Source organism: Euphorbia lathyris, chromosome 9 (assembly GCF_963576675.1).
Source record: "Euphorbia lathyris chromosome 9, ddEupLath1.1, whole genome shotgun sequence".
In the NCBI taxonomy this organism is placed as follows: domain Eukaryota; kingdom Viridiplantae; phylum Streptophyta; class Magnoliopsida; order Malpighiales; family Euphorbiaceae; genus Euphorbia; species Euphorbia lathyris.
In genome coordinates, this window is record NC_088918.1 from 23,489,407 (window position 1) to 23,512,938 (window position 23,532).

Below are 23,532 nucleotides of genomic sequence, written 5' to 3' on the forward strand. Positions count from 1 at the left end.
GACCACAATTCATTCCCTAAAATGGCCAAATTTAACACCTAGCTTTGCAACCACAATATTTATTTTGCAGACTAAATCGATCTCAACTTAAAGGTCAATTAAGATTTGGTATTTAAAATTGTTCTCTAATTTATTGTTTTCTTGTAATGTTTATTGTTCGTGTTAATGAATCTAATTTGTTGGGAGTTGTTTTGAAGCTTACAAAAATTACGTAGTAGAATGATGATATTCCGTAGAAGATGACGGTCGGAATCAAATTTGTAGCAGAACATATCGTAAGAGATGAACTCCTACAAAAATTACGTTCTGTAGACCTCTCCTACAAAAAGTCACCTACAGAAGATTTTCTGTGGGAGACGTTCTTACAGAATCACTACAAAATTGTCGTAGGCCATAGTTACAAATCGCCTACAAATATTCCGGAGTGAATATCCTTCATAATCGCCTAGAAAATTCCATAGGTGATCCTTTACATAATTACTACTAATATTTTGTACGTCATTAAATATCCATCATAATTTATATTTGTTATGATTATTAATATTAATTAAATAGTTAATTTTATATTCCAATATTTAATATTAGTCACCTGAATCATATATCTAATACTCCCTCCATTCTCAAATAAGTGTCGTTTTAGAGTTTTTCACACGAATTAAGAAACACAATTAATATGCACTTAAATTAATAAATTTACATGGATTAACTAAATAAAAATTCTCTCTCTATAAATTAAGGCAAAATTTAAATGCTTAGACCAAAAAACTATACTAAATTTTATTGAAAAACGAAAACGACACTTAAAAAAGAATAAAAACAATTATCTAAAACGACATTTATTTGAGAATGGAGGGAGTAACTAGGAATTATATATATATATATATATATAGATTAGATCAGGTGTGACACATTTCTTATGGTGTGACAAGCCTTATTGTGTGACAATGATCAATTTTGTAATTAACCAAAACGAGGTGGCAAATTTATAAATAAAAGGAAAGAGAAAATTGTTTTATTTTTTTTCTTTAAAATGCATTTTACCAACTTTTCCAACCTCGTTTTTCAAAAAAATTTATACCGTTGGACTCGTCTTAATTAAATGGTCATTTTAAGATCCATGAAACTCAAGTAAAAAAAATTCCGGTGAACGAAATACGGGTGGACGTTTTCCGGCAAGCAACAAAGTGTTCAGAAAATTCTAAAACAATTCCAGAAAATGTAAAACATTATTCTAAGAAACTTTAATTCTTGGATCAAAGTGATATTTCTTACGGTTTAGTCCCAATAAAACTTTTTCCTTAATTTTATCCATTTTACATGCTTCAACAATTTGTTGGGTAAAAACTATAAGGAATCTCGCTTTGAGCCAAGAATTAAAGTTTCTTAAAATAATGTTTTACATGTTTTGGCATTTTTTGATAATTTTCTATACACGTTTTTTTTCCTACTTACCTTGTTCCAAATCAATGTACCATTTCTTCCAACATAATACTTATATTGTTCCAACAGAAATTTTTTTTATTTTTTTTCTTTAAAATACATTTTTCTGACATTTCTAACCTCGTTTTTCGAAAAATTTAATACTATTAGACTCGTCTAAATTAGACAGTCATTTTAAGATCCATGAAGCTCAAGTAAAAAAAATTCCGGTGAACGGAATTCGAGTGAGCGTTTTCTAGCAAGAAAAAAAGTGCCCAGAAAATTCTAAAAAACTTTCAAAAAATGTAAAACATTATTCTAAGAAACTTTAATTCTTGGGTCGAAGCGGGATTTCTTACGGTTTAGTCCCAATAAAATTTGTTCCTTAATTTTATCCATTTTACATGCTTCAACAATTTATTGGGTCAAAATTGTAAGGAATTTCGCTTTGAGCCAAGAATTAAAGTTTCTTAAAATGATGTTTTACATGTTTTCAAATTTTTTAATAATTTTTTGGGCACGTTTTATGTCCTACTTACATTGTTCCAAATCAGTGTACCATTTGTTCCAAATCAGTGTACCATTTGTTCCAACATAATACTTGTATTGTTCCAACAGAAAAATGTTTTATTTCTTTTCTTTAAAATACATTTTTCCGATATTTCTAACCTTTTTTTTCGAAAAATTTTATACTATTAGACTCGTCTAAATTAGACTGTCATTTTAAGATCCCTGAAGCTCAAGTAAAAAAAATTCCGGTGAACGGAATCCGGGTGGGCGTTTTCTGGCGAAAAACAAAGTGCCCAGAAAATTCTCAAAAAATTTCAGAAAATGTAAAACATTATTTTAAAAAACTTTAAATCTTGGATCGAAGCGGGATTTCTTACGGTATAGTCCCAACAATTTGTTGAAGCATGTAAAATGGATAAAATTAAGGAAAAAGTTTTATTGGGACTAAACCGTAAGCAATCCTATTTCGATCCAAGAATTAAAGTTTCTTAGAATAATGTTTTAAATTTTCTGGAATTTGTTGAGAATTTTCTGGGCAATTTTTTTCTCGCCGGAAAACGTCCACCCGGATTCCGTTCACCGGAAATTTTTTTACGTGAGCTTCAGGGATCTTAAAATGACCGTCTAATTTAGACGAGTCTAATAGTATAAAAATTTTTGAAAAACGATGTTAGAGATGTCGGGGAAATGTATTTTAAAGAAAAGAAATAAAACAATTTTCTCTATCATCTCTTTCATTTTATTTACCAATTTGCCACTTTGCCCTTTTTAATTATCATCAAAACTACGTAGTTTTGTTATGTCACACAATAAGCTCTTTGTCACAACTTAAGCCCTTGTCATGCTGGATCTCACCCTTATATATATAGAGAGAGAGAGGAGGGCTCTTGTGAGAACCATTTTTTAGGTGATGACACTTTGTTATGTGAGAACACTCAAAACTACGCCGTTTTAAGTATAAAAATTAAATAAAAATGGCATTTCCAACTACACTTTATGCTGCTTACCACTAAGCCAGTTACTTTTCTTGTACATTATGTCGCACGCTGCTTAATATACTAATATCCTTGTATCTTCTATTGTTTAATATTTGACGCATACACTTATTAATATAGATTAAATGTGCATAATAATGAATTATTAATACGAAAAAAAAGAAATGTGCATAATAATGAATTATTAATAGAAAAAAAAATGTGTATAATAATGAATTATTAATAGAAAAAAAAAATGTGCATAATAATGAATTATTAATAGAAAAATAAATCCAAGAACATGCTCCAATTTCTTATTTATTTAAATCCTCTATATTTTTGTAATTTATGTTTTAAAATGTTAAGGACGATGTTCTAAATATTATTACATACGTTCTAAATTTTATAATTTGTGTTCTAAAAATTAAGTATAATGTTTAAAAAAATCAGTAAATATATGGACCATTTTTGCATTTCTATAATATAATTTATAACTCATATTCTAAATAACATAATGTATGTTCTAAAAAACATAATGTATGTTCTAAAGTTTATAGTTTGTCTTCTAAAAATTAAGTATAATGTTCTAAAAAAATCAGTAGATATCTGGATCATTTTTTCATTTGTTCTATAATATAATTTATAACTCATGTTCGAAAAAACATAACGCATGTTCTAAAAAACATAACGTATGTTCTAAAAAATATGTCGTATGTTCTAAACTTCATAGTTCGTATTTTAAAAGTTAAAATATATATTCTAACGTATGTTTTAAAAAATATATTTTATTATATAAATAAAATATTAATATAAAAATTTATTAAAATATATAATATATTTTTATTTAAAAAATATTATATGGACAATTTTTGCATTTGTTCTATAATATAATTTATAACTCATATTCTAATACATAACGTATGTTCTAAAGTTTATAGTTTGTGTTCTAAAAATTAAGTATTATGTTCTAAAAAAATCAGTAGATATCTGGATCATTTTTGCATTTGTTCTATAATATAATTTATAACTCATGTTCGAAAAAACATAACGCATGTTCTAAAAAACATAACGTATGTTCTAAAAAATATGTCGTATGTTCTAAACTTGATAGTTCGTGTTTTAAAAGTTAAAATATATGTTCTAACGTATGTTTTAAAAAATATATTTTCTTATATAAATAAAATATTAATATAAAATTTCATTAAAATATATAATATATTTTTATTTAAAAAATATTATATGGACCATTTTTGCATTTGTTCTATAATATAATTTATAACTCATATTCTAAATAACATAACGTATGTTCTAAAAAACATAACGTATGTTATAAAGTTTATAGTTTGTGTTCTAAAAATTGAGTATAATGTTCTAAAAAAATCAGTAGATATCTGGATCATTTTTGCATTTGTTCTATAATATAATTTATAATTTATGTTCGAAAAAACATAACGCATGTTCTAAAAAATATGTCTTACGTTCTAAACTTCATAGTTCGTGTTTTAAAAGTTAAAATATATGTTCTAACGTATGTTTTAAAAAATATATTTTCTTATATAAATAAAATATTAATATGAAATTTTATTAAAATATATAATATATTTTTATTTAAAAAATATAGTATTGGATTTTTTTAGCATTAGATGCACTTAATAATATATAAATAAAATAATTGTATAATTAACAAACTAAAGCAAGCGTATTTTTATTTAAAAAATATAGTATTGGATTTTTTTTAGAATCAGAGGCTAGTATATAAATAAAAGAATTGTATAATGAACAAACTAATAAGCAAGTGCATTTTTATTTAAAAAATATAGTATTGGATTTTTTTAGCATCAGCTGCACTTAATAATATATAAATAAAGGAATTATATAATAAACAAACTAAAGTATAAGTGGCGCGCGTTGCACTCCTCTTATGCCCCAGTCCCAGGTTTGAATCACTCCTCTATAACTACTCTTCTTTTGAAAACAACTAAGATAAGTAAGCTTCAAAATAGCTCCCAGATAGTCGGTCCCTCATGCACCACCAATGAAGTCAAGTTGCTGCTGCACACTAACTAAGATAATCTAAATAGCTCACAGTTGATCGCTCATATGCCTATCAATATCGTCATATCGTTGTTCAGTCGGTGCAATCGTCTGTGGATCCACATGGAGGTATAAGTGATCATCTATATGGTGCTCATTCTGCTGCTCATGTCGCTCTATCTCTCTGCTATCAACTCATGGTGCTCATTATGCTGGTCAGTCGAGGTGGATGCCCCCGGTTTGCCTGAAGTAGGCAATTACGCTCCATGATATGTGCATCCAGGTACATTAGAAACTAGATTGCTTCTGCAATATTGAAATAGAAAAGACTAGCAGTATTGAAAACTTCTTAATATTTGTGTCCCGGGTACATTAGAAACTAAAATGCTAATATTAATGGTAGTTGTTGCTGCTTTGAAAGAGTCGCTCACATAATTATTATGATTTCATGGCACATTATGATTATGATTATGATTTCATGGCACATTATAAAGAGAAAAAAGAGTCTGCTGATGATTTTATGGCACATTATAAAGAGAAAATTGAAACATGAACAAATGAAAGGCATCTTTGTAAGAGTGTAATTCTCTGTGTTTGATATTGATATGAATTGTTGTATTTATACAGAATACAGTTCACATTGCAGTGAACAACTATAGTCAATAACTGAACCTATATTCTAGGCTAGAGATACGTAACAGAATGATACAGATAGATAATCACTAAAATACATAGTCTAATACACCCCCGTAGTCGAAGAGTTCGGAGGGCGAACATTGAGACTATTTCGAAAATCTTCAAATAGTGTGGAGGGAAGGCCTTTGGTGAAGATGTCAGCGATTTGGTAGCGAGAGGACACATGGAGAACACGGACCTCTCCTTTTGCAACGCGTTCTCGGACGAAGTGAATGTCCATTTCGACATGCTTAGTGCGATGATGCTGAACCGGGTTGCCTGTGAGATACACGGTGCTGATATTGTCACAGTATACTATGGAAGATTTCTGAATCGGACAGCCAAGTTCTAAGAGCAGATTGCGTATCCAGCACGTTTCTGACACGACGTTGGCAACGCCGCGATATTCGGCCTCTGCGCTGGATCTGGATAGCGTTGGCTGTCGTTTAGCGGACCAAGAGATCAGATTATCTCCTAAGAAGACACAGTAGCCTGATGTTGATCGGCGAGTGTCGGGGCAGCCTGCCCAATCGGCATCTGTGTAGGAGATCAATTGACTAGGAGATGATGCTAGAAGTGTGAGGCCAAAGTCAAGGGTGCCCTGAACATATCTGAGAATGCGTTTAAGAGCAGCCATATGTGTTGTTTTGGGGCTGTGCATGAACAAGCATATCTGTTGAACTGCATATGAAATATCAGGTCGGGTAAGGGTGAGATATTGAAGAGCCCCAACCAATCTTCTGTATTCCGTAGGATAATGATAAGCAGAACCAGAAGAGATACTGAGCTTTTGTTTGGTGTCAACTGGAGTGGTAGCCGGATTGCATGAGCTGAGTCCTGCTTTTGCAATTATTTCAGAAGCATACTTCCGTTGAGATAGGAAGAGAGAACCAGGCGAGTGAGTTACTGATATACCCAAAAAATAGTTCAGAGGGCCCAAATCCTTCATTGCAAATTCGGAGCTCAATTGTGATATGACGGAAGCCTGAAGTGTGTCAGAAGAAGTAATTAGCACTATATCGTCGACATACAGAAGTATGTATGACACATCAGAACCTTGTCTGTAGACAAATAATGAGCTGTCAGAGATGCTATTAGAGAAACCGATTTTTATGACAAAGTTGGCAAACCGCTGATACCAGGCCCGAGGTGCTTGCTTGAGCCCATATAATGATTTCTGTAGCAGACAGACATGATCCGGATACCTGGAATCCCGGAATCCAAGCGGCTGGTGCATGTAAACGGTTTCAGTGAGATCCCCGTGCAAAAATGCATTTTTGACATCCAATTGCCGAATTTTCCAATGTTTGGACAGTGCGATGCTCAGGACAGCACGAATAGTGGCCGGTTTAACCACAGGGCTAAATGTTTCACCACAATCAACTCCTGCCAACTGTCCGGAACCATTCCCAACCAATCTTGCTTTGTATCGCTCAAAGGAGCCATCTGATTTTGTTTTGTGCCTGAAAATCCACCAACTACGAATAATATTAGCACATTTTGGACGGGGTACAAGTACCCACGTCTTATTTGCAATAAGAGCTTCAAATTCATCAGTCATGGCTTGTACCCAGTTTGGATCACTTAATGCAAGAGACGGTGTTTTGGGAAGTGGAGATATGGTGGGTTTTGTTAAGGTAGACAGATTTAGCATTCGACGAGGTTTATGGATGCCATGTTGAGCTCTTGTGGCCATTTTGTGAGTGTTAAGGACTGGTACTGGAGGAGAAAATAGATTACGGGACGGAATAGACGCGGAGGACTGCATTTGCACTGTGCGTGCAGACGGGGATGAGGACGAACTGGAATTAGATGACAGGACGGAAGAGGACTCGACTGACCTATTTGTACTGGACGGAACATCAGATGACACGGGCGAATAGACACGATGCGACTTGGGGGAGGACGACGCGGACGACTCGATTGGACTAGATGGAGTAGCGGGCGACGCGGATTGTGATACAGACGCAACGGGGTTAGGGGACGCGACATTGGTAAATGATTTGAGACTAGGAGTGTAAGTTGGATTTTGGACAGCGGGGAGGAACGTATCGTCTGACTCGGTAGAAATTTGGGAAGGAGATGCGCAATTATGATGTGCGGTTGAAAATGGTAGTGTTGATTCGTCAAAAATGACATGACGAGATATGATTATTTTGTTTTTAGATGTGTCCAGACACTTATATCCTCTATGATTAGACGGATACCCTAAGAAAACACATGGAGAAGACCGAGACTCGAGCTTATTTCGTGTTTGGGATGGGATAAGAGGGAAGCACAGACAACCGAAGACACGCAAGTGGGAATAGGTGGGTTCTTGTTTATACAGAATTTTGGTGGGTGATTGGTATCCTAGAACTTTGTGAGGATATATATTTAGGAGATAAGTTGCTAATTCGAGAGCATGATTCCAAAAGTTAAGAGGAATGGAGGCATGATGCATGACTGTTCTAATCAGATTGTTGATGGTGCGTATGGTGCGTTCGGATTTTCCATTTTGAGGTGAGGTATATGGGCAAGAGAACCGAAATTGCATTCCGTTGGTTTGACAAAATTGTTTAAATGAATTATTATTGAATTCACCCCCATTGTCACACTGAAAAACTTTAATTTCTCTTTCAAATTGAGTTCGAACATATGACCGAAAAATAAGGAAAGCAGAATAGACTTGAGATTTGTGAGCTAAGGGAAATGTCCAAAGGAAATTAGTATACGAGTCTAAAAACAGAACATAGAAACGATGACCCCCCGAGCTAAGGACGGGTGAGGTCCAAATATCACTATGAATTAAATCAAAAGGCATACAAGCAAAATTGTTGGAGGACTGAAAAGGTAATTTTACCTATTTTCCATTAATACATGAAGAACAAACGTAAGAATCCTTAACTTTATTACAAGAGATGAATTTATTATTGAATAGGGCGTTCAAAACATGACGCCCTGGATGTCCTAATCTATTGTGCCAAACGGCGGAAGACAAAGCAGTAAAAACAGACTGAGAAGATGCGGAATTGTGGGAGCTAGATGTGACTGGATAGAGGGTGCCGGAACTCTTACATCTCATGATAATATTGCCCGTCCGTAAATCCTTCACAGAAAAACCCAAAGGATCAAATTCCACAGAAACTTGGTTATCTTTAGTAAATTGACGGACATAAATGAGATTTTTGATAAGATGAGGTGCATGCAAGACATTGGTTAACTTTAAACGGTGATGATTGGAATTTAGATATGCATTACCAGATCCACAAACAGGCATACAATGACCATTACCAACAATTATATTTTCATTGAGGTTCGAATTGAAATAAGAAGTGAGTGTACCTTTGTCAGCAGCCATGTGAGAAGTAGCTCCTGTGTCCATGTGCCATTGTTCGGGAGGTGGAGCAAGTGTCATGGTGTGCATAGCTTCTTCAATATTGGTAAGTGCATAGGATGGTGATTCCATATGAAGGTGTGCCTGCTGCATGGGAGGACGAGGTCCTAGAATACCAGATTATGACGGCTGCCTGCCTGAAGTAGGATAAGGGCATGGAGGAGTAGCCCATTGTTGCGGTGGTACCCATGGGTAGGTATAACCCCAAGTAGGAAGGGCAGTAGGTCGATAGTGCGGTGGTTGAGATGACCTAGGGTTATACCGACCACCTCTACCGCGATATGACCGACCACCGTGTCTGCCGCCGCGGTAGGTGGAGGATCCGCGATAGTGCGCAGGTCGCGGTGAGTGGTGCGACGGCGCAGCATTAGTTTCCGCGGATGATACGGTCAAAGCAACTGATTCAGATGAGGCAGGATTCTTGCGGGCACGAGCTGTTTCCTCTAAAATCAGCATAGACCTGGCTCTCTGAAACGATGGAAGTGGATTCCCATGTCTTATTTGAGTACCAACGGTGTCATAGGCCTCAGACAGACCTGATATGAGTTGTAACACCATCTGATCATTGGTAACCGGACAATCCACATTGGATAATTGATCAGACAAGGATTTGAGATGCTGACAGTAAGCTGAGATGTCAGAAAAATCACTAAGCTTGGTTTTGGAGAACTCTTGCTGAAGAAATAGAGCCCGAGAATTCTTGTTATCCGAAAAAATTTCTTGCAGACGATTCCAGGCCCTGGCGGCTGTGGAATCAGCTTCAATGATGGTGTGGAGAAGGTCGACGGAGATGGTGGTATAGATCCATTGAAGCACAACGACATCAATACGAGCCCAGAGGTTAGGGTTGGATTGTTGAAGAGTGTTGGTGGTAGGGTCTGTGGGTGAAGGAGGAAGTATATGGTCCAGGACTTGAAAGGTTGTGGCATGAAGCTTAAACAGAGCGACCCAAGTGGAATAATGCCCTTTTTCGACATCTAGGGTTATTTTGATAAAGTTAGAAATATTGGAAACGGTGAGGGACGGATGGTGATTTGTGTTTGATTCGGTGTTGTTTGTGGTCGAATTGGTGTTGGGCGGGGTACCGGCTGAAGATTTTTCTGTGTTTGTGCTCATTATGTCGACGGGAAGAGAAGACAGGGAGGTTGCGATTTGGGTGCTTTACGGCGGCGGTTTGTTTAGGGAAGGTGTCGGCGACGGGAGAGAAGAAGGAAGAAGAAAGATTAGGGTTAGGGTTTTAGGGTCTCTGATACCATGTAAGAGTGTAATTCTCTGTGTTTGATATTGATATGAATTGTTGTATTTATACAGAATACAGTTCACATTGCAGTGAACAACTATAGTCAATAACTGAACCTATATTCTAGGCTAGAGATACGTAACAGAATGATACAGATAGATAATCACTAAAATACATAGTCTAATAATCTTCAATGCAACCAAATGAGCCATTATTTCTCAAACTTAACTAATTACAATAAAAGGGCGGCCCGGTCGCATTACGCGTCCCCGCTGAGCGAGGGTCCGGGGAGGGGTCCCACCACAAGGGTGTATTGGGGGCAAGCCTTCCCTTGCCAATTTAATCGGCAAGAGGCCGCCCCTAAGACTCGAACCCGTGACCTCTGGTCACACGGCAACAACGTTTTACCGTTGCGCCAAGGCTCGTTTTACACGTAAACCAAATGAGCCATTATTTCTCAAACTTAACTAATTACAATAATTACAATAATTCCAAGTAATTTTTTTGGTTGATAGTTTTAATTAGCCTGATTTGTTCTCAACATTGGCATAAAATACAACATTAATGTAAAACACATAAAAAAGGAAATACTGCAGATTAAAATAGCAAATACTGTATAATTTCTTTAGTGAAATAAATTCAAAGAAGTAGACCAGCATGTGTTATTTCTCCATAAAGGAATTGATGCTTATTTAATAGGTAATAGTGACATAAATATTGTTATGTCAATTGAGGTGTAGAGAGCTACATAAGCTATAAACTGAGGTACCTTGTCATGATCATCCAGAATGCACTCTTCATAGGAATAAACCTTCGATATGTCATTTTCCGTTCCACATGACACAAGTTATATGACAGATATTTGTTTTCGTGTCGTCTAAATATTTTTCGCGATACTAGATTAAATTTATGTCATATGAAAGCTTAAGTACAAACAACCTCAAATCACATGTAGTGTTACGATGACAGGCGTCTGTCATCTAAAGAAAACGCAATTTTGAGCCGAAGGTATTTAATCATCAGATGACACGATGTATATATAACTATTGTTGTTGTTTGAAAAAAACCCGCAAATGAAAATGAGTTTTGCGGCCAACCTTACCTTTCCCAATTTAACGCGCTTAAACGTTTTAATTAACATTTCAGCTCATATATAAACCTAAGATTACAGGGTAAATTAGGTTTCTTCAGCTCATATGTTCAACTCGATGGTTCATGGTTTACGTATAAACGAAACGAAAAGGAAGATATAAAAGGATCAACAACAAAACGAAGATTAAAAAAAGTTTATCGCGAAAGAGAGGATAAAAAGTCCGGTATAAAACCGAAAATATGTGCATGCTTTCTTTGAGTTGTTTCTGCTAGCTAAGTTAGCATTTTGGACAAAAATTTACAGACCTATATGTTACAAAATTGAGAACTTTGTTCTATTTTTGTATTTAATTAAAATGTATGTTTTGTTCTTAATGTTTGTAAACTTTAGTTTATGATATTTCACTCTTTGAAAGTTAATTATGGTTAGTTGTTAGAAGTTTGTAGAAGAGTCAAGAAAGTAGAAGTTTGTAGAAGTCGTGTACTGTACAAGATATTTTAGTTTAGTATAAATAGAAATGAGAGAGTTTTATCTATTTCACTATAATCTATCTATCTATTTGTTCTCTGTAATCACTATCAAAAACAGAGTGTCTGAAATTGCAACTTGTTCTCTTCTGAAATTAACAAGTGGTATCAGAGCCTTCTTCTCAAGGGACCTGCCAAAGGATCTTTTTTCTCAAAGGGGAAATGGCATCCAACAATCAACCAGTTCCTCAATTTAATGGAGAAAATTATCACATCTGGGCTTTCAAAATGGAAGCATACCTAGAATCTCTGGGTTTATGGGATGTGGTACAGGAAGACACAGATCCACCACCTCTTCAACAGAATCCAACCTTGTCTCAGATTAAGGCACATGAAGAGCTCAAGCAAAAAAAACCCAAGGCTCTTACTGCAATCCACTCTGCTCTTTCAGATATGGTCTTCAATAAGGTAATGAATATAAAATCTCCAAAGCAAGCATGGGATAGGTTGAGGGAAGAATATGAAGGAGATGATAGAGTTAAGTCTGTCCGTTTATTCACTCTTATAAGGGAATTCAACTCACTAAGCATGAGAGAAGATGAGTTGATATCTGAATATTCTTCCAGGTTGATGAATTTAGTGAACAAAATCAAGCTCTTAGATAATGGGTTTTCAGATTCAAGGGTGAAGGAGAAGCTAATGGTAAGCCTCCCATCAAAATTTGAATCAAAAATTTCAGCAATTGAAGAGTTTTGTGATGTGAAATCTCTATCAATTACTGAAATTATAAGTAAGCTTCAAGCTTTTGAGGAGAGAATCAATCTCAGAGATGGTGGCAACATGGAGGGGGCTTTTCAAGCTAACTCTAAAGGAAAACAGTTCAGAAGGGAATTGAAGAAATCTGTAGGAGAAGGTTCAGATAAGGGCAAGAGAGGACAAGGATCAAAAGATCAAGGTAGAAAAGGAAATTTCCCACCTTGCAAACACTGCACTAGAACAAATCATAAGGAGGAGGATTGTTGGTTCAAAGGAAAACCTCCTGTTCAATGTAGATTCTGCAAAAAGATGGGTCACATTGAAAAAAGTTGCCGGCAAAAAAGGGCTCAAACTCAAGGCAGAATGACACAGCTAGCAAACGTCTCCACTCAAGATGACGATGAAGATGACGAACCGAAAGCGAGTTTATTTCTTGCTTCTCACAAATTCAGCCCACTTGATAGTCAATATTGGCTGATTGACAGTGGGTGTACAAGTCATATGGCCAAGGAGGAAGCTGCTTTCTACAAGCTAAACAAAGATGTGAAGATCAAGGTGAGACTCGGAAATGGGCAACTGGTTGAATCAGCTGGTAGAGGGGTAATTGCAGTGCAAACAAAACAAGGTACGAAATTTATAAATCAAGTTTTGTTTGTGCCATCTCTTACTCATAACTTACTAAGCGTCTCACAAATGCTGCAACATGGTTACTCTCTCATTTTTAAAAATAATCAGTGTTGCATATATGATGATAAAGATGTTTTGTTGGTGAAAGTGCCTATGGTAGACAAATGTTTTACTTTAAACATGTCTTATGCTGAAGAAAATTTGAATTTAATCAGTCATGATGAATCTGTATTATGGCACCATCGTTTTGGCCATTGTAGTTTCAATTCATTAGTTAAACTAAGTAAGGAGGGGCTGGTTAGATTTATTCCTGAAATCATCATGTCTGTTGATGTATGTGGTACTTGCCAATTTGGTAAAATGCATAGATAACCTTTCCCCTCAATGGCTACTTGGAGAGCCACAAAGAGGTTGGAACTTGTGCATAGTGATGTTTGTGGCCCTATGAAAACGGAATCTTTGAATAAGAATCGATATTTTGTGTTGTTTGTGGATGATTTTACTAGAATGACATGGATTTATTTCATTAGAAATAAATCTCAAGTCTTTGATGTCTTCAAGAAGTTCAAGAAGCTTGTGGAGAATCAAAGTGGTTGCAAGATTAAATATTTTAGGACTGATAACGGGAAGGAGTACAACTCCATTGAGTTCAGAGATTTATGCGATAATGAAGGAATCTGTCATCAATTGACAGTGGCTTACTCCCCTGAACAGAATGGAGTAGCTGAGAGAAAGAATAGAAGCGTGGTGGAGATGACAAGATGCATGTTAGCTGGGAAATCGATGCCGAATCAGTTCTGGGCAGAAGCGGCATTTACTGCAGTCTATATACTTAATAGATTGCCAACTGCTGCTGTTATAGGAATGACGCCTATTGAAGCTTGGAGTAACATCAAACCATCTGTGAAGCACATGAAGATTTTTGGGTCTTGTTGCTATTTTCACATTCCTGCAGTAAAACGAACCAAATTGGATGTGAAAGCTAAAGTTGGAATATTTTTAGGCTATGCATCACTTTCAAAAGGATACAGGATATTCGATCCCGAGAAGAAAAGGGTGGAGGTCTGCAGGGATGTTACAGTCGATGAGCAACCCTATTGGGATTGGGAATCAAATGAAATTAAGAAGCAAACTGATTTACAAACTCAAGCTTCAGAAAAGCTGCAGGTGCAAGGTGACTCCTATAAAGACAATGCTACGTTAGAAAGGGAAAATGATGATGAACCTGTGAATCCAAAGACAAGGAGCTTAGCTGATATATATGAAGAATGTAATGCAGTAATAGAAGAGCCGGCATCATATGAAACAGCAGCTCAAGATCCAAATTGGATTCAAGCAATGCACGAAGAGTTGTCAATGATAGAAAAGAATCAAACTTGGAGTTTGGTAAAGAGACCAGTTAATAAGAAGATTATTGGGCTCAAATGGGTGTATAAAGTCAAAGTAAATCCTGATGGAACTTTGAATAAAAGGAAAGCAAGATTAGTGGTTAAAGGGTATGCACAGGAAGCCGGCGTGGATTATGGAGAAACTTTTTCACCCGTAGCAAGGCAAGATACAATCAGATTTTTGGTTGCCTTGGCAGCTCAGCACAATTGGAGATTGTACCATCTTGATGTAAAATCAGCCTTCCTAAATGGAGTGCTTGAGGAGGAGATTTATGTTGATATTCCTCCTGGATATGAGGTACAGAACAATGAAAATGTGGTGTTGAAGTTACATAAGGCTCTCTATGGTTTAAAGCAAGCTCCTAGAGCTTGGTATGGCAGGATAGATTCTCACTTCATTCAATGTGGTTTCAAAAGAAGTGAATCGGAAGCTACTTTATATGTGAAACATGATACAAATGGAAAGATGGTTATTGTTTCTCTTTATGTCGATGACTTGTTAGTCACAGGAAATGATGAAGATCTGGTCAAGCAATTTAAGGAGGAGATGGAATCACAATTCGAAATGTCAGATTTGGGTGAAATGAGATATTTTCTGGGCATGGAGGTAAAGCAAACTTCTCAAGGAACATTCATGTCACAACAAAAATATGCAGCTGGATTACTTAAGAAGTTCAAAATGAATCAATCTAAACCTATGTCTACTCCCATAGGGCGTAATGAAAAACTCTCAAAAGACTATAAAGGGGAAAAGGCATATCCTTCACTCTATAGAAGCTTAATTGGAAGTTTGTTATTCCTCACTCACACTAGGCCAGATATCATGTTCCCTGTAAGTTTTCTCTCTAGATTTATGCATGATCCAGGTCAAATACATCTTGTTCATGCTAAAAGGATCTTGAAGTATGTGAAGGGAACAATCAATTATGGATTATGGTTTGAAGCAGGAAAGCTAGGAAATTTAATTGGATTTTCTGACAGTGATTGGGCTGGAAATGATGATGATTGCAAGAGTACATCAGGCTATGTTTTTTCATTTGGGAATTGTGTGTTTTCCTGGTGTTCCAAAAAACAGGATGTTGTAGCACAATCATCAGCCGAAGCCGAATATATCTCAGCTGCTGGTGCTGCTAACCATGCTGTATGGTTGAGAAAGTTGTTGACGGATTTGGGAATGACTCCAATAAATGCTACAACTATCTATGTTGATAATAAGTCTGCTATATGCCTTGCTAAAAATCCCGTTTTTCATAGGAATTCAAAACATATACGGGTTAAATATCACGTTTTGAGACAGTTAGAGGCTGATAAGGATATCAGTTTGCTGCATTGTTCATCTGAAGAACAACTAGCAGACATCATGACCAAGGGACTCCCTAAAGGAAGGTTTGAAAAGCTGAGAAGTCTTCTTGGAGTATTAGAACAAAATTCTCAAGGAGGAGCGTTACAAAATTGAGAACTTTGTTCTATTTTTGTATTTAATTAAAATGTATGTTTTGTTCTTAATGTTTGTAAACTTTAGTTTATGATATTTCACTCTTTGAAAGTTAATTATGGTTAGTTGTTAGAAGTTTGTAGAAGAGTCAAGAAAGTAGAAGTTTGTAGAAGTCATGTACTGTACAAGATATTTTAGTTTAGTATAAATAGAAATGAAGTACCTCTCTAGAATGAGAGAGTTTTATCTATTTCACTATAATCTATCTATCTATTTGTTCTCTGTAATCACTATCAAAAACAGAGTGTCTGAAATTGCAACTTGTTCTCTTCTGAAATTAACACTATATAATAGAGCTTTGATCAGGAGCTAAACTGCAATTTGCTTCAGCAGTACCATAATATGAATTCAGTTTACTATACAACTCACATCAATGCTCACTTTTACCATTGAGTAGTAGCAATTCATGCCTAGAATTTTAACTGTCAATTCTAGGATTCATTGCCGTGATGATCCAGCAGAATTGAACCTATCAACTGCGTCATTTGTTCTAGGACGTTTATTGTTACCTCCCAGTTGCAATTGATCCCTAAAATTTCGGTTCTGCAACTGCTGTTGAATCAAAGCAGGAAATTTCTCATCTTTGGAGCTAGAAACATCAACAGTCTGATAGTATCCACTTGGCTGTGGCGAGGGCAGGGCTACTGCCAAGGTTGGCTGCGGCGAGGGCAGGGCTAGTGGCTGTGGCGAGGGCAGGGCTAGTGCCAAGGGGGAAGGTCTCCTGCATTGCTTTTGCATTTCCAGCTCAAGAATGCGGCGAGTAGTGTTCTGTGCATCATATCTGGGTTGCAGGTTGTAATCTGATGTGCATTGTAGTATGCCTTTAAGAGCAATTAATTCTTCATCTATGGCCTTCTCCTACAAACGAAGTCCAAATTTTACATTTTCATATTGACAATACAATTGAATTAATGACCAGGAAGAGCTTTAGATGCGCACCTTTATATGCTCCACGCAGTTTTGCAGAATGTCTTCGAGCGGAAACATGTGAAGCAGCCCGAAAGCACTGCTAAATCTAGCTGCATCTATATACTTCTTTTTTTCCAAAAGAATCTGGATAATCTCTGTATAATACAACAAACAACAATAATATGTAAGAGTACTTGCCTTCACTCGCCTTGCAATTTGTCTCGACAAGTTAAACCACGAAATCAACAATAGAAACTGTTATAAACCATGTGAATACACTGGAAACACATGGGATACCATATAGACTAAAACTATATGAATATATTTCATTTAAGGAAAATACACATATATATCATGCTTACATTATTACGTAATAAATGAGAAAAATGAGTGAATAGTTAGAAAGAATACCGGGAATCTTATCAGTGAAAGATAGGAGTCGACATATATCAGGAGCATGTCTCTGATCAGAAACAAACAGAAGAAGTCTTAAGATCTCCTTTCCTCCGAAACAACGCACGAGTCTATATGCAGCCAAAAACAGTAGAAAAGAACAAACTTCCATGGATTTCTCAGTTTCCAAAATTAGATTTTCTTTCCAGGAAACTGCTAGCTTTACAGCTTTGGTTTGCACTACATGATTTATTATTGGTGAGACTTCGATTAGCTTCTCCAATAATAAAATCTTATTCCCGATACTTGTATCCGGTCCTGCACCACCATATCTGCACTGCTGGGAATATGATTCCTGCATCAAACTCAAAACAAATTCTGCTGGGTCTGGAGACAACTTAAGAGCAGCTAAAACTTCATCTGGAACCAAATCTTGATCGCCCATGTCACTTAGAATCAATGGAGAAGCATTTTCATCATTGCTAGTACTAGACTGAGACTTTCCTGTTGCAGAATTATCTGGTTCACAGAATACAAATACATTAATTAGAATCAGATTATATTCAAAGGAATTTCAAGCATTTATGAGTTCTACCATTTCTCAAAAAGCATCAAATGTCCTGATCAAAATTGGAAACACTACAAACAGAAAAGATAGAATATGAAGCACCAAAATCTTTTCTCTATTCATATGTAACGATCCGGTCTGGAGTGGGTGGCTCCGGGGTAGAAAGCCTGAGCAAGGAGCGGCACTAAGAGATGGCGATGGGGGCAGAAATGAACTGAATCCCACATTGGAAATGGAGTGGGAGTGATTGGAGCTTATTAGTAAGATGTGAATCCAATACATGCAGACGCGTTTTAAAGCCGTAAGGCCCAAGGTACTAGATTTGGGCCAAAGGCGACAATAACTACATGATATTGGACCAGGGTGTTACATCATAACTAGATATTTACAATCACCAAAAACAGTCTACCTATTTGAGTGTCTGTTGCATGAATTTAAGGATCATGAGAGAAAAAGAACTTACAAGGTTCAATCGCCTGCCTATTCCGATAAATAGCATCAATTTGCTGTTCTTTCAGTTCAAACTCCTTGAGACGTGCTTCAAACTGTTTCTCTTTCATTTCAAGTTGGGTTGAGCGTTCTTCTAAACTCGTTTTAAGTGCATCAAAGTGCTTTTCCCTTTGTTCGAGCTCTTTACGAAATCCACAAATCTTTGTTTGCATTGAATTGGCTTCTGCCTCTTTTGAAATAAGGTCATTATTGCATTGCTTCAAGGATGTTTTCACCAAATCAAGGTACTTCTTTTTTGACTCAAGCTCCTCAGAGCATTCTGTTAATGATTTTTCAACTAAGACCAGTTGTTCCCTTCTCTCTGTGATGAACATTTTGATTGACTTCTCTACTTTCTCCTTCAATTCAAGTTCATCATTTCCTTCTCTAATGGATTCTTGTATAGCATTGAATTTCTCCTCTTTCCGTTGAAGTTCTGACGAGCGCTCAATAATAGACTTGTCAATTAACTGCAACTCTGTTTGTTTCACTGAGAGCTCGGCGGAGCAGTTGTTGATAGCATTATTTATCACATCATGCTGCTTCTCTTTAGATTCAAGTTCTTCAGAAACTGAATCAAGATGTTTCAGTTTCACTTTGAGAACTTCGGAGCAATTATTGATTTCTGTATTTATTACATCATACTGCTTCTGTTTAGCTTCAAGCACTTCTGTTTTCTCACCAATCAACGCTTTGATTGAATCAAGATGTTTCTCTTTTGAAGAAAGAATGTCTGAACTCTCCTCAATCTTTTCCTGGAATTCAGTGAGTTTTTTCTGTTTCAAATCGAGCTCTTTCATGCACTCCTGAATAACTCTTTGGGTTGTATCAAATTCTTTCTTTTTCAAATGAAGATCAATCTGACACTGGTCAACTGAGTTTTTGATTGCACGCAGTTCAGTAGAGTGATCTTTAGTTAATCCCTGCAGCACATCCAACTGCTTCTGCTTCACCTCAAGCTCAGTATTGCAATCACTAATTAAATTGTTTACACTAGCCAAATCCTTCTGTTTCACCTCAACTTCTTCTTTATAAATTGTAAAACAATTTTTCACGTTTCCTAGTTCGTGCTTTCTCACTTCAAGCTCCTTCCGCACTAACTCTAATTGCTCAGTTTTCAGAGAAAGGTCCTGGCAACACTTCTCAAGCTTTTCTTTCACTGAAAGTAATTTGACATCTTCTAATTGGAGCTCCCCTTTGTGTTCTTCTATTGATTTTGCAATTGTAGCCAGCTGCTCCTTTTTTGTGGCTAGCTCCTTTTCTTTCAGCTCAATTTCAGTATTCAAAATTTTAGAAGAACTTTTCGCAGTTTCAACTTCTTTTTCTTTCACGTCAAGCTCATTACAACGAACTTGAAGTGACTTCTGCACCGACTCCAACTGATCATTTTTTAAAGAAAGATCCTTGCAACAATCTTCAATCTTCACTTTTAACAAGCCCAATTTGGCCTTGTCTGATTTGAGCTCTTCATTTCGTTCTTCGATTAAGTTCTCAATTGTACCTAATTGCTTCTTCATCAAAGTAAGCTCTTTATTACAATCTTCATTGTCCTTTACCACCAATTCAAGTTCCCCCCTTTTCGTTCTAAGAATCTCACTGCAATCCTCGATCTCTTTTTTAGTCAGATTCAATTGCTTTTCTTTTGAAACCAACTCCAAAGATAACTCCTGAGTGTACTTTATAAGCACAGAAAAAAGTTTATTTTCCGATTGAAGATGATCAAGCGTTGTTTCGACCTCTTCTTTAGCCCGTTGTTCGAGCACTCGGGTGGCTTCTACTATCTTTTCGGCTTTCAAGTCAAGTTCTTGCCCATGTTTCACCAAAGAAAACTTGGCTAACTCAAGTTGTTCCTCTACATCTTTCCATTGACGAGTTAATGAGAGATTGGAAGATGCATCTCCATGCGTTTGATCAAAGGACTTCCATATGCTTTCTTGCTTTAACTTGGCCTGTTTTATATGACCAGCTATTTTCTCCATTGGAGCAAAAACCCTATTGAACAAACAGCATTGCATCAGTGTTGATCACATGTTCAATAAAGGGAAAAGTAAAAATAAAAAATTGCTCGTGGTTTGCATTATTTGCAAACTAAGGTGTGTGGTTTAAAAGTTTGCAAATAGAGAGATGTGGTATGTTTTTTTACAAAAACATGTCCAAAAATCAAATTGCAGCCGTAAGATGAACTTAAATATCAATTTAGTTCATAAAAACCCTAAAACTTCCACCATATGATTTATGGTTTCGATTCAGGGAGTTGCATTTTGGGGGAGGGGCAATATTTTGTCGATACATAAGAATAATGTTTTTCAAGATAAAAATATCATTGGTTGTAATAAGAACTTAGTAGTTTAATTTGAAATACCCTGTTTTGTAAATCAAACCATAACACATATACAGTGGCATAACCATGACTCCAGATGATCCACGGCTCCAACATATCAGTAAAAAAATAAATTCGAAATTAACCGTATGTTATCATTTTTTAAGAAACTAGCACTAAACTAATACTCCCTCCATTCCATTATATAAGTCATTCTAGGGTATTTCACACAAATTAAGAAATATATTGGTTAACTAAAAAAAATTCTCTCTCATGTCACTATTGGGCAATAAACATTGGAATATTAAAAAACACATGTACCAATACAAAAAATAATTCTCTCTCATGTCACTATTGGAAAATAAGCATTGGAATCCTAGAATGACTTATATTTAGGGAAAAAACTAATTTGCTAAAATGACCTATATAATGGAATGGAGGGAGTAGAAAATTAAACATGTTTACTTTTTTTAATGGTAAAGACATAATAAAAATGAATATTAAAAGTAAGCATCATTGACCATCTCATCTACCTTTAAACATTGAAATAATACTACATAAATATTACCAGATACCATTGCTAAAAAAAAAAATTATCAATTCTCCGGTGGCTTGTCGGGAAACTTTTAAACCACAGCCATGTTTGCAAATTGCCCAAACCATAAACATTATTTGTGTAGTTTTCCCTTCAATAAAGAAAATAACAGAAAAGAAATCCCTTTCCTCCCCTGTATTATATGATTTGCATGTAAAAAGTAAACATATATTCTTGTAATTTTAAGAATTTATAGATATATTCATATAGTCTAATTATATGCACCAAGAGTATTTGAAAAGTTACAGAAAAATGGCAAAAGCACTAACCTTTCAGGAATCCCAGAAGGAAATTATCAAATTAGTAATGTTGGCTCTGTTTGTAGAAGAAACCAAATACAAAATGATTAAGAAAAAGCAAAATCAAAGTAAACATGTAGAATGAGAAAAGGGGGAAAAGCAGCAACCTTTAAGAGTGTAGTTGAGTCAGGCTGATATTGTTCTGATCATTCGCTATGGAGCAGACCCAAGAATATTTAGAGCTTAAAAGTTAGCTTTTTTATGGGAATGGTGAGGGTTTTGAGAAGGATTTTCCTCTTAAACGAAAAGAAGAAAGAAGAGAAAGAGGGAAAAGATAAGAAGAAACAAAAAAGGAAAATGGGCATGACAACTTAGGAGTGAAGGCAGAAACAATTCATTCACAGAATACAATGTGCCAAATCTGGAAATTTACTCTAATTTGTCAAATTTGACAGAAAAAAGAATCACACCTGTTAAGGAAAGTAATTTAATTTGAATTTTTTTGGTAAAATGATTTGAATTAAAAGTTCAGAAAATAAATTAAAATATTCTCTATTTTATTATTAATAATTTTCATTTTTTATAACATTTATTAATTACACCACTTAATTACATTAGTGTTTGGAATAAAATCAATGGTTTGCATGAGCACTTTTCTCTTTCCTCATTCCAATTCTAACCAGATTCAAGGCATGATAAATTCTTTATAGGGTGCTCAAAACATAATGGTTAGAGGTGTATCCGCAGCGCTTCTCGGGATGATCTCTGCTCTCTAAAAAGATTAGGCTTTCGACTTTCGGCATCTCCACTCCTTTAACCTAGCTATCCTCGGTAAACATGTTTGGAACATCATTTAGAATCCAAATATCTTTCTTAGCAAACTTATCCAAGCTAAATATTTCCCACAAGGGGGCTTTTTATCGGCTTCGTTGGGTTGCAAGCTGAGCCAAACGTGGCGTGGTATTTGGTATGTTGTTTCTCACTTATCTAAAGTGTATTATTGGTGTGTAGGTACCAGAGCTTCTATTCACATTTGGGATTATCCCTGACTACCTCGAACAAACATTTATGTCTCGATCACCTCTCCACCTCCTAATATTCGTAATGTTTGTGATCTTTGGAGTTTGGGGTCAACTTGCTGAAATATGCCTCTCATTCATTCACTTATGTCATCATATTATTGCAATGACATCTTCCGAGGGCACTATTGAGGTGAAAGGTCAACTTCGGTACTATAACAGAAAAGGTACTTATAGTCAGGGGTGAATCCAGTATGGGGACACTGGGGCAGTTGCCCCATATTTGTATTTTTTTAAAAACTCGGGTATTAATTTTGAAGTTTTAGAGCTTTGTCCCCCTTCATCAATGGAGGTTTAGGGTTTATTGGTTCTATAATTGAAGATTAAGAATGGTTTTAAATTTAATATTTTTTTAATTCTGTTTTAAAGCAAAACGACGTTGTTTTATTTAATTAGAACTACGTCGTTTTGTTTTACAACAAAAATAAAAAAATAAAAGTAAATATTTAAATGTAAAACTAAATAGGTCTTAAAACAAGGGTATTGCTAAATACCGCCCCTAATTTCCGGTTCACCGCACTGTTTTGACCATTATACCCTTGCCACTTTTTTTTCCCTAAAACCTTCAAAACTCTCTCTAGTTTTCTCTCCCGAGCACAAATCCCGGATTTGAAAAAAATGGATCAAAACATTCCCGAAGACAATGAGTTCGAACACGAGGTAATATTACGAGAATTAAAAACGTTATTTAGCATTTTTTTATTTTTTTTTATTTGGTTTTTGCCTGGGCGGGTGGCGATTACCACCCGTTCCTTAGGCCGAACGGATGAACTACCCGTTCGGCCTAAGGAACGGATGGTAATCGCCACCCGCTCCACCCATGGAACGGGTGGTACGCGCCACCCGCTCCACCCATGGAACGGGTGGTACGCGCCACCCGTTCCAC

At 35.8% G+C, this 23,532-nt stretch overlaps 1 protein-coding gene across 1 annotated transcript; it reads right to left on the reverse strand.

Moving 5' to 3' along the window:
* Positions 1-16,066: 16,066 nt before the first annotated feature.
* LOC136206483 (uncharacterized) lies at positions 16,067-21,871 on the reverse strand. Its single transcript, XM_065997548.1, has 6 exons — positions 21,735-21,871; positions 21,598-21,643; positions 18,388-20,405; positions 17,375-17,875; positions 16,994-17,118; positions 16,067-16,912 (listed from the first exon to the last, which is right to left on the reverse strand). The coding sequence occupies exons 3-6, from the start codon at positions 20,390-20,392 to the stop codon at positions 16,493-16,495; spliced, it is 3,051 nt and encodes a 1,016-aa protein (XP_065853620.1). The 5' UTR covers positions 20,393-20,405; positions 21,598-21,643; positions 21,735-21,871; the 3' UTR covers positions 16,067-16,492.
* Between the last annotated feature and the right edge of the window lie 1,661 nt (positions 21,872-23,532).

Coding starts and splice junctions, on each gene's coding strand:
- LOC136206483 (XM_065997548.1), bottom strand. CDS start 20,392: ATGGAGAAAATAGCTGGTCATATAAAACAGGCCAAGTTAAAGCAAGAA. Junction 17,876..18,387: donor TAGGCAGGCGATTGAACCTT/GTAAGTTCTTTT, acceptor TCTGTGAACCAG/ATAATTCTGCAACAGGAAAG. Junction 17,119..17,374: donor TTTCACTGATAAGATTCCCG/GTATTCTTTCTA, acceptor TGTATTATACAG/AGATTATCCAGATTCTTTTG.